Consider the following 17527-nt stretch of genomic DNA (forward strand, 5'->3'; position numbering starts at 1 on the left):
GGAAGGAAATAAAAGAAACTTGAAATAGAAAGAGAACTGGTGATACAGATTATTATTTTATGTCAGTTTATTTTTCAACTTAGAGGTCTTTCAGTTTTTTCCCTTTTACTTTAGTCAAAGTAGTGCCATCAGAATCAAAAGCATATTTAAACAAACCTTTTGTAGTTAATTTTTAAAAGTGGAAATTGTAGGAAGTATCCAGATGTGTGTTAGGAACCAGATGATCTAGGAAGGGAGCCAGTGAAACAATACATTGGGAGTGACTGAAAGTAAGAGAGAGAAAAATATATTTACAAGAAGACTGTCATCAGCAGTACACAAAAAACAGATAAAAATAGCCTTGGAGTAGCCGCTGAAAGCTAGAAAGTTCCACAGTGGTAGATAAGCCTCCCAAAAAAGAAACCCCTTGAAGAATAGGAGTGAGGGGAAAACGTGGCCTCTTCTAATAACGTTTGACATAAGTGATGTAGCATAGGGTCATTGGTAAAGATGAGCCTTTTGTAACTAGATGTGTTTCTTTGGTTAATAAATTAGAATTATACTAAAATTTTCATAAGCTTTCCTAAGACTTAACAGTGAGTTTGACTTCTACTCTTTTGTATTTATGCCTAAATAATATATTCCTGTATCATATTATTACTTGCCTTAATCAGTTCCCACTGTGATAAGAGGATACCATGGAGTGGGTGGTTTGAACAGCAAACAGATTTAATGTCTGCTAAGGGCCCTCTTCTGGGTTGCAGGCTGTTGATTTCCTGTATGCTAACTCATGGTGGGAAGAAGGCTCTCTGGGGTCCCTTTTATAAGGGTACCAATTCTGTTCATGAGAACTCCTCCCTCATCACCTAATTACCTCCTGGAGGCCCCCACTCCTAATCCCACCATGCTGGGGGTTAGAATTTCAACACATAAATTTTGGGGGGACACCAAGATTTAGTCTTATTGCAGTACCGTTGTCACACCACCATACACACCTTGGAAGTGTCTTACTGAAGGACCAGGTTGTTGCAGTAATAATGTCCACGTAAATAGAATAATCTCATTCTAACTAACATTTCTTCTCTGTTTGGAATGAAACTTAAAAATTACCAAACCCTTTTTAAAATTTTAATATTTTTGTATATCCAAGTTTAGTTGCTTTCACTGAGGACCTCTTAGTAGCTTTTGTAAAAGCACAGTGTATCCTAGTGCCCATTTATATTTGAAGGTGTATTTTTGAAACTGTATTTCAAGCTAAATGATCTGTCAAGTGACAGAAGGGGAATATTGAAAAGGACAATTCTTGAGGACAATATTGAAAAGGATTCTTGAGGCTAAAAAGTGTTTTTAAATTAGAAACTGGATATAAGAAAACTGTTAAAATGCCATGGAGACTGTAATTAATAACATCATGATCTGTTGTTGAATCTGAAGGCATAAAGGGCAGGAAGACAATGGGGTGGGTAGGAATGAGGTGGGGTACAGAATCTAGAGAGTGGTATAGTGGGGAACGGGGCAGAAGATCGTTATTCTGTAGGAGACAACCAGAGAAAAACAGCACTACTTAAGGGATGTTTTGTCAAGATCTGAAAGAAAAATTGCCAGAATTGTAGATAGGTTATGAGTTTCTACATTAAATGAGTCTACAAAGCACTCAGCATAGTGAATAAATAAACACCTATTTCAAAGCACATCTTTGGGAAATTTCAAAGCATCTTTCATGAGGAAGACCTTCTAAGAGTTTTCAGGAATTGAAAACAGGAATAAAATTATGCTATACAACATTTGAATAAAAGTGGCATCGAGTTCTTGACAGTGATGTTGGAGGCTAAGACCACAGAGTAGTGCTGTTAAAGTTCCAACTGAACATGACTTCTAAACTGAAACTGTATTTCAAGCTACATGATCTATCAAGTGACAGAAGGGGAAGATCGAAAAGGACAAGAAGACGACAGAGAAAATCCCCAAAATATTGGTGGAAGGAAGTCCCGGGATGGCAGCTGGAGAGCTGAGAGAGTGTCCAGTCCAAATTGGAATAAGGTGATAGAAGGGTTTTAGGCACTTCTCAATTTAATCTCAACTTTTCTGGATAATATTCTTACAGCACCAGGTTTTATTTAGAAATGTTGAGATAAATGCCATAAGAAAAGGCTAAAAATTAAAAGAAAGAATGCCTTTGGTGGGCTGCTGGGGTTTTTTTATTAGCTTATTTGATTTTAAGTAGAGTTGTTATTTTTCCCATAATGTACATCTATTAATAAAGTAATGTGTAATTTAAGGAAACAACCTTCTCTGAATGTGTAAAATCAGCATGATAGTTACTACTTTATAGGGTTCTATAAAAAAGGATTTTAAAATTAAGTTCCCCAGCAGAATGCTGGCACACATTGGGTGCTCACTGAATGTTTGTTTCCTTTTTTCAGTCAGTTTTGCTATATTTTCTATGAAAAAAAATCTTAAGTTCCAAACAAGTCAATGTCTGAACATATTTAAAAGCCAACTAGTTTTTAAGTAGGGCACTGAAATTTCAGACTTTAAGTATAAATTATGTATTGTGTAATAGACCATGACAAGCATTCTACATTCCAGATTTTTCATGAAAACAGCTCCTTTCATTAAAAAAAAGTCACAGATAGTAAAAATGTAATCAGAAATGAAGTACACACCCCAAAATTAATTTGACAAAATTTAACACCCTTTCTTTCAACCACTCTGGATATACTTCTTGCTATTAATAGTATAGGAAAAATCTGTCTCCAGTTATATTTAGATCAGTGTTTATTATATGTTAATGTATTTTGGTTGATAATATTGTTGACTAAATTGCCTTATCAGAGTCATTTGCGGCAGAAAAAATATAAATGTTGTTAGCTGCTAAAGTGAAGGCACGATGGGAATCCACCTGCCAATGTGGGGGACCTGGGTTCAATCCCTGGTTGGGGAAGATTTCACATGCCACAGAGCAATTAAGCCCTGTGTGCCTCAGCACTGAAGTCTGCATGGTAGGCTACAGTCCATGGGGTCACACAGAGTCGGACATGACTGAATGACTTCACTTTCCTTTCCTTTCACAGATTTTATCACCTGATGGCAGTTGCAGGGAGTGTATGCTAGATCATGTTATAAACGCATTAAAAGTGTTCTCTGATCAAAGAATTAAGGGTAAAAACGGAAGGAAAGCGTAAATGGAAGGAAAAGAAAACAATTTAGACAGTCTACGGCAATGATAGCTTGTAAATGATAGCTGGTAAATGAAGAAATCCATACAGATATTTATCACAAAGCTTTTCGAAGGAAAGATGCCATGTCAAATCAGGGATGAATGATTTTAATTGTTCTCACACAACCCCGCCCCCCTCCTGCCTTTTACAGCCTCCCTCACACAAACACACAAAATACTATTTTTATTTTGTTTTAACAAACTCTTATATAGTGGTTTGTGCCAGGATTATTCTAAGCACTTGGCAAATAAATATTTACTTACTAAACTCTATTAGCTAGGTACTATTATTATCCTTGTTTGTTTGCTTTTTAAATATTTAATGAAACCAAGGTGGGGCTTTTCCAGGACTTCTGTAAGTAGTGAATGGCACTGCTGGTATTTGAACCTGGTGATCTGGCCCTAGAGTTAGTCCTATGAACCTCTATGCTCTTTCTGCTGCTTGCCTTGGAGTGATGAACAAAAGAGGAAGAGTCCTCTGCTCCGGGGTTCTATGACGCTGTCAATGGTTATTTCCTTATACCATAAAAAAAATAAATTTATTAGCAGAGTTGTCTGTTTTACTGTCACTTAGTGGAGAATAATGTGCAGTAGTTTATTCAAAAATATAAAAACAGAATATGAAGGTTTTTGTTGCTGCTGGCAGTTTTGGGAATAACTGTGATGAATGAAATTCTGTTTACTAAAGATGCAACTTCACGCATCATTTAGAGAACTTCTTTACCAAGAACATGTTCAGCACTTAATAGCACTCAATAAATATTGAGTCTAATTAAACAGTGAACAGGGATGCACTATATGTTTACAGCATTTTCCAATTCATCATATTCTTTTTAATTTCACGTTTGCTTGGGTATGGTGTAGAATTTAAAATATGTATCATAAATGTCTTAAGAAATTTTGAATGTTTTATATGTTTTTGAATGATTATTTAAAGTATGTGACAGCTGATAGTACAGGGTAAAGCATGATCTGTAATAATTATGTTTTACAAACTCATTTTCTCCTGAAACTTCTCTAAGGACAAAGTATATCCTTAATTAAAGTCAGTGTTGTGGCCTTTGTTTTGCCAATGGAATAGAAGCCACTGTATTTATTTCCTAACATGAGGGGGAAAGGAATATTTCCAGTTCTCATACACAGACATCCCTGTTGTTACTTCTCTGGATAGCCTCCTGAGAGATCTACTAATGGGAGTGCGAATCTGTCCTTAGTCACCAGTGACTATTTCCTTAGCAAATTCATTAACCTCTCTTTTATCTCTCAATTTGTAACCCCAGTAAATTAACAGTTAAGTATCAGACTTCCCTGAAATATAGCTCTTTTTCACTCATTTCTTCTATCAATATGACATTTAAAGACCAGTATGTTAAACAGGTTATTTAGATTTAAGTTCATTCAAAAACCCAAGCCATGTATGCTCTGATTTTATTACATCCTAGGGCAGATTTATCTATTGATAGTAACCACTGTTGAAGATAGGTTAAAGAATATAGTTCAAGTATATAATCGTTAATTCTTGAATATGTTTAAAAAAACAAATTTTTTGTTTTTTATTGGGTTACATCACTACTGTCACTGAAACAAATCTCTCAGAGATGATTTTCAAGTTTTTCAATGGTTTTTAGCTTCAGCATTAGTAAATTTAGATGCCGTGTTTTATTGCCAAGAGAAAATATGTTATCCACTGTGACGGATAGAAAAAATTGTTATTAAAGCAGATGGTAAATCCTTGAATGTAGTGTTTTAGTTGCTGAACCACATGGTATTTTTTTTGTTTGTTGTTTTTTGGTAGGATTGCTGGTTTAAAATTGACTGTGTGCCTTGTCTCATAATTTATGCCTTTTCTATCATGGTGTTTACCTTTTCTGGAAGACTAACTTATTTCTTATTATGTAGAACTTTATTTGATAATTATAAATTTCTTTAACTGTATGTACAGATATTTAGAAGAAAGTTTTAACTTCTTGAAGTTATTTTTTATATTTACTGATATTTTCTAAACCAAAAAAATGATTATTTATGGAGTTATTTTCATATCCATAGTGTTTTACATTTTGGCAGATCATTCATCTCAGCTTTTAAAATAAGATAAAAATCTCATATTATTACTTAGGAACTTTCAAATATAACCCTTCTCAAAAAATAGGGGGAATGTATATGTATTTCAAAATGTAATATTTAAAATGAAAATGTAAAAAGACTAATATCATAAAATAGGATAGAGTTGCCCTCTTGGAGCCTAGAATAAAAGGGTCTAATTTTTATTACTGTCATCATCCTAATGGTTCAGAAGTACTGAATAGAAGTGCCACTGATTAATTTCCCCCTTGCTTAAGGATTTAAGTTTTCTTTGGGGAATGGATTTTCTATTAAAAAATAATCTGAACCATCTTTTAATAAACAGAATCTTTTTGACATATAATATTGTATAAATTTAAGATGTACAACATGTTACTTTGATAACATTTATGTATTGTAACATGATAGCCATTGTTACACTATCACCTTATGTAATTGTGATACAGTTTTGTTGCCTGTATTTATTATATGTGCATTAGATCACTGTGGCCTGTTTAAACACTATCCTTTGCAAGTTTGTACCCTTAAACATCAGTTTTATCCCCTCAAACCCATCCCCTGGTAACCACCATTATTATCTGATTTTTTGAGTTTGACATTTTAGATTTCACATATATGCTTATGTCATATGGTATTGGTCTCTCTCTGTCTGACTTACCTCACTTATCAAACTGTGTTCAGGATCCTTGCATGTTGTCAGAAATGTCAGGCTATCCTTCTTTCTTACTGCTGAATAATAATTCATTGGTATATAAACCATATCGTATTCATCCATTCATCTGTTGATGGGCATTTAGGTTGTTTCTGTATCTTGAATATTGTGAATAAAGCTGCAATAAGTGTGGGAGTGTATATATTTCTTAAAAACACTGTTTTCATTTCCTTTGGGTATGTACTCAATAGTGGAGTTACTGGACTATATGGTAGACCTGCTTTCAACTTTTTGAGGAACCTTCATATTGTTTTCCATACTATGGAACCAATTTATATTCCCATCAGTAGTGTATGAGGGTTCCTTTTTTTTTTTTTTTTTAATGGCATCCTTACCAGAACTTCTTCCCCTTGTCTTTTAGATGATGACCATTTTGGCAGGTGTGAGGTGATAATATTTCACTGTAGTTTTGATCTGCATTTCTCTGCTGATGTGATATTGTGCATCTTTTCATGTGTCCGTTGTCCATTTGGATGTCCTCTGCTTCACAATATATCTCTTGCAGTTCTACTAGACTTTAGCTTGCTTCAGATAGTTGTAAGAGAATAATGGAAGTAATAAATAAAGTCCACTTAACCTGCAAGATGCAGTAGTATTTGGATATTATAGTACATGTATACGTTATCGTGTCAGTGATATGCAAAATATGACTGTACCATAATATTTTTTGCTTTTCATAAGTAGGTTTATCAAAACAGTAACCTACACTTGCAAATATTCTTTAAATTAAGGCTAAAGCAAATGCCTAATGACATACTTTTACTGAAACCAAATGTTATCTGCATTATATGGGGAAAGTGGACTAAAAATTTTTCAGTTGTGACAGTAGATGAGCTTAACAAGCTGAGCAGATAGTTATATTTTCAAAGGCACTGAAGAAAATTAGTTTTTGATGGCTTTATTAAAGTTCAGTTGAAGCTCTTAAATGAGGAGAGCCAATGTCATAGGCATGTCCTTGGCTCTGTGAACACATTGAGATCTCCATTAATATCCAGCCCTGTCCCAGAATGCTTTTAGTTGCTTTTTGTTGTTTGTTAATGAATTTTTTCATAGAAATAGAAGTGTTGCTTTTGTTTCCATCGTATGTTGTTTACTCATACACTGAAAGTAGAAAAAGATTTGCTTGGAGTTTTCTACATAGGTTTTTTTTTTGTTTGTTTGTTTGTTTCCTTTGAAATACGGTCCTATTTCTATAAGAGCCTGACTGTTGAGAAAGGTGACTGATGTGTGAGTTTTGCCTGCTCTTTGTAATGCTTTCTCCTGGCCAGTGGCCACTTCAGGTAAGCAACTGCAATCTACTAAATCATCTTTGCTGGAAAAGCAAGGCAGTGCTCTCATGCCTAGCCAGGAGTTGTAGGAACATTGTGCAGCCACCAGATTGGTCACTTGTGTGGCATGTGCCTTCTCTAAGCACTTGTGAGTGTTTGCTAACCATCCGACTCACAGGTCCTCGGTCCCTATAACGCCTTTTTTTTTTAATCAAAAGAGAAGTTTGCCTTGTGGTCCCATCATATACAAATAAAATGAAATAAAAATTAGCATTTCAATGGTATTTTTGAATAAGTGGGTGACTGTGATATTTGTCATTCCAGTTATAAACAATGATTTCCTTTTCTAATACGAACTCCAAAAAGAATGCAGTGGGAAGGCCACAGCATCAGAATGTTAGTCTGGTTTTTGAGGAGACATTAAAAGAAACTGTGTTTGTGGTTAGAGGAAGCTGTGTTTCTGATCATCTATCTGTTCAGAAGAGGGAGTGTGCATATAGAGTGATGCACACCTTCGCATGCATGTAGAGTGATGTACACCTCAGTTTGACTGCTGTTGGTATGTGTATCTGCTTGGAAGAGGAGACAACATATATTAACAGGATTTTTTGTTTGCTCATTTTTAAATTTGTTAATAAGAAAATGGATGTGCAAGTAACTTCATTATATTCAACTGCTTAATTTTTGTGCCCTTTAATTTTCAGAAAATCATGCACCTATGGTTTTAGACTTTCTTAATGGCTGTCATGGGGCTTTCCAGGTGGCTCAGTGGTAAAGAAGCTGGTAAAGGCAGCTTATTTACCACATGGGTTTGATCCCTGAGTCAGGAAGATTCCTCTGGAGAAGGAAATGGCAACCCACGCCAGAATTCTTGCCTGGAAAGTCCCATTGACAGAGAGGCCTGGTGGGCTACAGTCCTTGGAATTGCAGAGTCAGACACAACTTAGTAACTAAAAAGCAATAACAAATGGCTGTCACAGTGATGTCTATACCTGTACCAAAGTCAGAATTCCCTAATTACTTTTGTAAAGGGTAGGGAAAAAATACACTATCCATAGTCTTTAAAGTTCATAAAACATACTATTTGATTGATTCATTCCAAGAAAAAAATATCCTAGCCTTCTGAAAACAAAACCAATATTTGTTGACTCTGAGCTTGGGAAGTCACATAGATACAGTCTTCAGTAGTCTACTTATACCTGTTTTCAAGCCATTTGTTTATTTAGCAAATATTTACTAAGCATTTATTGTGGGCAGACACTGTACCAGTTCCAAGAAGGACAAGAAGAAAGTGCTATGTTAAGTTATAATAGAACCATAGTTTGACAAGATGATGACCAAATTTTGAATTTGATTTAGCTCTTATTTCTGTTTGAATTATAATATGGCTTTTCAGAATCAGAAAAGACATTTAAAATTATCTATTCCAACCCTTCATCCAGTGTTTGAAACTTTCATATTATTCATTTGATCATTACTGATATTTGACTGTTTTTGACTTTTGAAAAATGGCATTTTCATGTAGTTCAACCTAATGGAACTATTATTAAGTACAGAGTTTGCTCATGACAGTGTAAAATGGGTTAGTCAAGACAACCCTATCAAACTGTGTGTATGGGGAGAAATGTAAAACCAGATATTGACAAAATAGTGGCTATTTGCAGAAATAAAATGGCTCAAGTGCCTTCATCTAATCAGAATGAAGATTCTGGGTGCTGACTTAAGGGTACATCTTGTGTGATCCATTATATCATTTCAAACCTTCTTCACACTCTACAAGACTCTTAAAACCCACGAGGGATATTCATCATGGACATGGATTTCAGTTACTTTGTAACTTGAGTTTGGGGCTAGAGGATGAGCCATTTACCCGGGGGTCGCCAGCTTCTTAGAGAACACTTTCCTACTGTTGTAGTTGAAGATGTTCTTGGTCTCCCCAGTCCCTACCTCAGGAGCTGTGTTTCCCTGGCTTTTGCGGCACGACACATGGCCGTGTGTTCAGACATTTAAAGTTACTTCGAAAGTCAACATCTAGGGATCAGGATTTCACCTAGTATAAGACAGACCTAATTGAGTAAATGATGAAATGACTGTTTGCCCTTACAATTGACTTCAGTTAGTTACTTGAACTCACACATTCCTGTGTCACTTACATAGAAGTGCTAGCTTCTGGCATCAGAAAAATGGATCTGCTATGGTGTGTGTCCTCAAGTTACTCTACACACACCTCAGTCTAAGTACTTTAAAAAGGTTTGGTAAATGAAATATATTCTTTCATTCATCCATCCATCCAAGCATCACTTATTATGTACCTGTTAAGCCAGGCACTGTGTTAGGCTCTAGTGATAAGCTGAAAACAAGAACAAGCCCTTCATCTACCTCATATTCTGATGGTGAAATGAGACATTAAACATCAGTACAAGTATAATGTTAGATAATGATGAAAGCTATAAAGAAAAAGAAACTAGTAGAGAGTAAAATAATAGTACAAAGGAGAATGTAATCATCTCTGCATAGGAAATGAGGTAAACCACCCTAAGAATATAATTTTAAATCTGGGTTTTGAAGAGTAGATAAGAGTATGACAGGCAGACCAGGCAAGGAAGAAACTTCTAGATAGAGAAGCAGCAACAAACAGTAAGGCTGGAAGACGTAAAGCAGGAGATTACAAATAGGAATGCATATTTGTAAAAAAGATGTAGTATATGAATAATAAAATATGGTGTATAATATCCTTTGAAGAATGTTGAAATAATGTCATATTTGGATATGCAAAAAATTGTTTCCTTGAGAGTACTTCTCAGGTTTACTCAAGTATCAGAACTCCAGGTAGTATTAAAAGTGCTCTTTGCAGAACTCAATAAATTATTGTTCAAATTCACCTTCAAATATCTGAAAATGTCATTATTGATCTGAATTTGGAACTGTTCCAGGCATCTTTAAGGTTAATTAAGAGTAATAGATTCTAACATTTTAAAACATATTCAAGAAGAAAAAACTCACTTGTGAGAAAATCGAATGCATGAACTTTCTCTGTCATTTTGGGAAAGATTGCTATTCTTTTTTTTTTAATCAGACTAATGACTTTTAAATTTTTTAAATTAATTAATTTAGTTTTAGCTGCACCGGGTCATTTTTGCTGTGCCCGGGCTCTCTCTAGCTGCCACAAGGGGGCCGCTCTCTCGCTGTAAGTACATAGGCCTCCCATTGCACTGGCTTCTCTTGTTGCAGAGTGCAGGCTCGTTAGTTGCGGGGTGCGGTGCCAGGTGCCTTACGTACGGCACATGGAATCTTCCCCCAACAGGGATCGAACCCGTGTCCCCCGCACTGGCAGCCAGATTCTTAATCACTGGACCATCGGAGAAACCCGCTGTCCTTTTTTATCCTCAGAACCTGAGTGTTGTTCAGTAGCGTAGTTTGAGAACTGCTGCTGCAGCCACTCATCAGATGGACAGCCGCCCTGTGCGGGAAGCGTCAGGGAATCTCTGTCTCTGTAGCAGGCAGCCCCTTCGGAAAGTGCCTTTCAGTGGCTCTGACTTCCTTTTGTTGAGCTGAAATCTCTCTCCCTGATGATTTAGTCTCACCGTGTAGACTCTAACTCTTGGAGATAATGACGGAAATCGTTACCTATTTTTAAAAAATGTTCTGAGGAATAATAAGTAAAAATAATCTCAGTACTTTGCACTGCTTTAAGGTTGATTATAAATGAGGCTGGGCTTCCCAGGTGCCTCAGTGGCAAAGAACCTGCCTGTCAATGCAGGAGACATGGGTTTGATCCCTGGGTCACAAAGATCCCCTGGAGAAGGAAATCGCAACCCATTTCTGTATTCTTGCCTGGGAGAATCCCATGGACAGAGGAGCTATGAAGGCTACAGTCTATGGGATTGCAAAAGAGTCGGACATGACTTGGCAACTAAAACAATAACGAAACATATGAGACAAATAATGACGAAGGTTAAAGCTTACCTGGGTGTGAAGAGGGTAGGAGGTGTTGGTGTTTTGTTTTATAGAGGGCAACGTGGGAGTCTATGGTCTCTTAAGTCTTCATAATCAAACTTTTAGTTTGTTCTTTCTGTATAATGTTTTGTTTATATCTTTTCTCCCTCTATCATTCTTATTTGAGTAGCCATAGGGTTTACAGGAATAGTTCTTCTGAAGTAGAAATACGAAACCCAAAGTAAAAGAGGAAAATGCAGTGTTAGAGTATTATGATCCTTGAAGTAAAATGAAACCTGATAACTAAAATCAAATTATGATGGAATTAAAGGAGACTATGCATCATTGGAATTTAGAAAAAAGGGGAGAGGAAATAGGGTGCCAAAGAAACATATACATTCATGTTTATCACACATATATGTACATACATACAAATATATCTGTGTGAAAACATATTGATTGTATATGAGAGATATATTACATTTAATATATATATGTACAAACACATAAATAGAGATAAAATAAATGTATTTCCATCAGCTGTTTGTTAAATGGAAGATAACGGATTGAAACTGTGCTCCTCTCATGTCTGTCCTATTCCACTGTCTGAAGTGGCAGGTGGAATCTGCTCCGTAATTCAAAGAGTGAGTTTTTTAATTGATCAATCCTGACATGCTAACCTCAGCAACCACGCAGCTGCATAGTGTGTTAGCTCATCATACCAATAATGAATATTACATCATTGACCTGCCTCCTTTTTTTGGAATGTAGAGAAAAACAAACCCTAGAAATATGTCAGATTTTCAAGCAAACCAAAACAATGACTGAGCATACTGATTCTATCTGTAGTTTCATCACACTTACTGACTAATCAGTTAGGAACCATTCTGTTTATAAAATTAATTTTTAATTATAGTTTATTTTTAAAAGGAAGTTCTAGCTTAAGACCTGAATGAAAAGTTTCAAAGAAATTAAGTTTTTCTTTTTCTAAATTTAAAATATTACTGTTGTGATAAAGTGATGCACTGAGTGACTTTAAGATAGCAATATATGTGTTAACAGACTTCTATACATACATCAGCTGTAAGATGTTTCCCTGGGCTTTGTACTTTGAAAAGTTTGTATTTTAATTCAGCAATAACACTCAAAATAAGAATCTCTGAAATTTGTTTTATATTTCTATTCCTAAAACAGGACAGATTTTGAAATAGATTGCTTAAAAAAAAAAAAAAACAGAATCGTTTCTTAAAACTCACAGATGTACACATCCACCCATGGGACAGAAGAAGTGAATGAAATACCTCGCTTGGTAAATCACGTTGCTTCTCCTGAACTAGATTGCTTGCACCCAGTGCTGTGAAAGAGACACGCTGTGAGCAGGAAGGATAGCTATTGTTCAGTGCTCTCTAGCAAAAGAACTGGGGAGAGGGGGGGTTGGGAGGGTGAGTTTGACTGGCGTTGGCTCTGGCTTTTCTGCATTCCAATCTGTCTGAGGCATTGAGCGGGAGCAAAAAAACAGAGAGAGAGAGCCAGAGCGTGAACAAGCACAGCTAGTGCGGTATAGAAAGTGTTTTGAGTTTCTGACTGGCATGCCGGAAAGATCATGTTAGCAACACCCAGAAACTTCACGGAATGCAGACCCCAGGTAAGAGTTCCTAGAATCCATCTGAGACAGAAGTTAAAAGTTTGTATGTATTTAAAGGGTATCTGTGCTTTTTCAAAATTCACAAATGAAATGACTATTTACTTTTGTGCTTATCGGCTTAAAAAAAAAAAAAAAAGGTTGGTTTTCATTAACTGTGAGTTCACAGGAGTACTGTGTGGAGACTGTCAACATCCAGTACAAAATCTAGATCAAAAATAGCCTTCTGAGAAACTCAGATAAATTAAAGGTGTGGTGATCATAGCAAAGTACTAACACTGCAACATTTACGTGTTCTTTTAATCATTTGAAGTGGATGCTTATTCTAGTCTTTCCCTAGATTCTTTATGAAATACTAAGATACCTAGGAATGGATACAGCCCATTTCTCTCTGAGAGAGACAAAATACATCAACCATTAATAATAATGTAACAGTCTTGCCTGGATCTCAGTAGCATGTAGTAAAATCTGTTTCATTTGGCAAGTTCAACAAGTTGGATCCATAGACAGCAGTAAGAGTTCAAATGAGAACTTTGCTTGCTTTTTTTTTTTTTCCCCAATGTAGACTTTTACTATCCTTTGCCAGTAGATGACGTCAGAAACTTTAACTAATTAGCTTATTGAAAGTTAAATCTGAAAGAGACTTGAGACATCATCTACTGCAGTCCACACTCTTCCTTTTCAATGAGAATATTGAGGTGTAAGGGATTTGGTGCTTGCTCAAGATCACAGCATTAGAACAGAATTGAAATAAAAATACAGATCTCCTGATTTGCAGTTTACTGGTTTTTTTCATGGTACCAGCTACATTTAGGCTTTATACTTTGTCCATACTGTGTCTACTGGCTCAGGTACCATGAGTTATTGCCTAAAGACCAAATACATCATAAATCTAGATTGAAATATTATGGGGAGGAGATGTTGGCAGGTGGACGTCATCAACATTGATATACTCATTCAAAACCAAAAATATATATGCAAAGTATTGGTATTTATCAGAATAAAAAGCAGTTTTCAGTTAAGGAAAATGACTGCAGTTTGTATGTTGCTTTTATATAAATAATTACATAGCTGTAGCATATTCTAAATGCCTATATATGAAATTAAAATTCAAGTTGATTTTAATCTCTTTTAAAGACTTTGGGACTTAGTCATTTTCCGTATAATTGAAGTTAGTAAAGCTTTTTTTGGGGGGTAGCATTATCCCATATTCAGTGCCTTTTCTATGTTTGTATTTTTTTAATGTAAGATAACATTTAAAAATTATCCAACTGCTTGAACCAGTCGCTTCCTTATCCAAGACGCAGCTCAGTTTCTCTGCATTTGTAAGGGTCCTCTGTTACTTTACCTCATGAATTATGTGCTTAAGGGTAACTTAAGTGGAGGATCTTGAGAGTCACAACAGACAGTGAACATCTGTCTTCATACATTTTCATTTAGTCTCTGAAAAGGTTGCTGCCCTTTCCATTTTTCTGGAGACCATTGTGGAGTTGAGAGAGACCACACTATTCTAGGGAGCTAAATAGTAAAGATAGCCACTGTCAAAAGGATCTGTCATGGCTCTTTACAATCCCTGGGAACAAGTTAGCTTGATTTGGCTCCAAGCACAGTGAAGGGATGTAGTGTTTTTGTGTTAAAGCTTGACCTGCTATTCCAGTTTTTGACTAAGTCTGTGTAAATGGGGTTGTGATTTACAAGTCTGTGAGTGATGAGCAGTTAAGTTGTAAGGAACAGTTTCATTACTGCTCTTGGCTATCGGAAATCAAATTACAAAGTGACATTCTCCACCCAGTAGGAAACAAGAGACTGTTTGTCTTACTGCCGAATCTATTATTAAAACACACTGTTTATAGGAGGACTGATGGCTGTGAGAATGAGGACATAATGCTGTGTCCAACTTAACAGTGTTCACGTTGTGTTACACAGGGCTTGGAGTTTTCTCTCATCTTTTATTCTGCCTAAGTATGTGAAAGGACTGCCATGATACATGCGTGTATATTATGTTATGTGTATATATGATAGATGAGTGGATGGTTGGGTGGATAGCTAGACAGACATACAGAAATGGACTTTTGACCTTAGTGTATTTCCCCATGTTAGAAACAATCAGGTGATTAATCTATTGCTGGTATTTTACTGACCTGAGTTGAAAAAAAAAAAACTATTAACCAATCTAATAATTATAAAATTTGCTACTGTGTATTGGAAAGAGAAAAAATATTAGAAGGAAGCACATGACTCCTTTTTCTCTCCTGAATACAGATGTCAGATTATGCAGGTTTATGTTTTGAAAGGCACTTGTGCTAATAAGGTGCCCATTTTATGACTAAAGTCACATTGTAAATGGGAAGGGAGTGGGTAGGATGAAATGAATGGCATGAGGAAAGAAATTCTCTTATGTATGTGAAACAATTTTCTTTTGACCATTGGTGTTTTTGAAGGCAGGCCCGTTTTCACTGCTCATGATTTTTTTTCCTTGATACTAGTTTTTCTAAATTTTTTTCATGAAATATATATCCATATAGTTTATATATTAAATTTGCGAAAAAGGTAAAGAGCTCTGTAATATAGCCATGATATTTTTCTGATAAAAGTTTGGGTATAGTTGATCAAAACTTTTGTCTCATTTAGCGGGTTTATTAATACTTCTTCCCCACTGCAATTTCTTTCTACTTTTGGGGTATAATGCTGGGTTCTGGATCCTCATTAAAGTTGTAAGAATGAAATCTCTATAAACAAGAGTAAAGATGAAGGACAGTCCAAGGGGCAGAAACTTGAGGCTGGATGTGTAAAACACTGAATTATCAAATTAATTCTTTACTCATAAAGGTAACCTGATTAGCTACTCAAAACTCTGGAAATCCGTTTAGGTGGACACATGGTTGGGTTTCCCCTTCTGCTCCAGCCTTGACCTTCAGCAGCTTCTAAAGAAGGAGTTACACTGGGTTTGTTCTTTCTGCTCTTTCACGCTCTCTAGTGGTTGGTTGTGGTGGTTCTTGTTTTCAGTTCCCTTGTATATCAGTTTTTGTGAAGAAGCCGGTGGCTGTGTGGTGAAATAAGGCTCACAAGATTCTTGCACTTAGTTGCATAAACTTTCTAAATTATCTAATTCTGTAGCACGGAGAGAGGATAACTGATTGTGTCCTGTCGTTTCCTAGTAAACAGTGAGTCAAGAAAATGAGTCATGACTCAGCAGCGTGAATCCGCATACAGCTGCCTTTTGTTTTTATTTTTGGCTTTCTGTCTATGTGCGTGTGCGCGCCCTAATCGGAATTCAGTCTATCAAAGCTCCACATGTAATTATGGGTATGATGTCAGCTTGTGTTTGGGAGCCTAAAGCGTTGCCACTGAGAATATGTTCTTTGTGCATATACTTGACAAGTAGGAGAGACTTACTGAATCGTCATTAAAATTCAGATGAAGGTCTTTATCTTCTCTGGTACCTTGCTCGCCCTTATCTTCTCTGGTACCTCGCTCGCCCCTACTCAGACCTTACCATTCTGCTGAATGAAGAGTTCTCTGAACCTAAATACATGAAGAGGGAGCCAGTGAGGAGTTCTTATCAAGAATGAGACTATAAAATCCCACATTTCTGTCATTCTCAGGTTTGAGGTATTTAATAAATAAGTGAATTGCTGAAATAACAAGTTGTAAACTTAGTGTAGGTTAATACAGTTCTCTTCTTTGAAGAAGAAAAATGACCTGGTTCTGCATGCTCTCTTTTGTTAGACTTTCAAAAGTAAGCAAGCAGGTTTAGGTGCCAGGATCAAGCCAGTGTCATTCAGGATCAGGTGGCACCTAGCGTAGTCAACCTGTTGGACAGGTTACTTGCTCTGATGTATTATTGCATTTAATTCCACAGACTACAGACTGCCTTTGAAAACCTTAGCAGCATGCTACTGTTGAATAGTTAACTATTCATAAATACTACCTTTAGTTAATATGAAGACTTAAAAAAAATGGATATTCTCTTTTTAATACTCTGCTCTGTAACTTTCTAGCTAGATTGTATTTGTGTGTAGTTGACTTGATTTCTGGCCTCTCCAGTGAGATAGGAGAAGATAAGATGCTTGGGTCCCTACTACAAGAATTCCCTTTTCTAGGAACACCTAGACTATAAAGCGAGTGAAAGTCTCTCAGTCGTGTCTGACTGTTGGCGACCCCATGGACTATACAATTCATGGAATTCTCTAGGCCAGAATACTGGAGTGGGTAGCCTTCTCCTTCTCCAAGACCATAAAGTGTCAGGTAAATAAATAAAATAATTTATTTCATTTTTTTAAAAAAAGGAGTGATGTGTCAAAGGGAGTGCAGAAAGAACCACTTGAAAGAATTGGGTTTGCTCAGTCAAAGGACGGGACAAGACATGATATGTCTATGAACAGGGAAGGATAATCATCTTTTGTATACCAAGAGCTCATTATGATGAGCTCATTTCTAAGACTTTGTTTAGTATGGTTATATTTCTTAGCATTTTCTCAAAATGTGGGGGACAAATCACTCAAAGAAAGAGTAGTAGATTATTGAATTACAGTCTGCATATGGTAAAGGAATTGTATCACAGTAATACAGTGGACGTGAGTTGGGGTAAACTCTGGGAGTTGGTGATGGACAGAGAGGCCTGGCGTGCTGCAGTTCATGGGGTCGCAAAGAGTCGGACACGACAGCAACTGAACTGAACTGAATAC

General features: G+C 36.2%; 1 protein-coding gene across 6 annotated transcripts in view; it reads left to right on the forward strand.

The window, feature by feature from the left end:
• The window catches only part of RASAL2 (RAS protein activator like 2), a 383638-nt gene that overhangs the window by 229581 nt on the left and 136530 nt on the right, over positions 1-17527 (forward strand). The window contains exon 1 of one of the 6 annotated variants that reach the window (XM_065936115.1): positions 12709-12842. The exons of the other annotated variants lie outside the window; for them this stretch is intronic. Coding sequence (XP_065792187.1) covers positions 12830-12842 — 13 coding nt within the window. The 5' untranslated portion in view covers positions 12709-12829. Of the gene's footprint in view, positions 1-12708; positions 12843-17527 lie in introns of those variants that run through there. 6 annotated transcript variants of the gene reach the window in all.

Source organism: Muntiacus reevesi, chromosome 5, assembly GCF_963930625.1.
Source record: "Muntiacus reevesi chromosome 5, mMunRee1.1, whole genome shotgun sequence".
Lineage (NCBI taxonomy): Eukaryota > Metazoa > Chordata > Mammalia > Artiodactyla > Cervidae > Muntiacus > Muntiacus reevesi.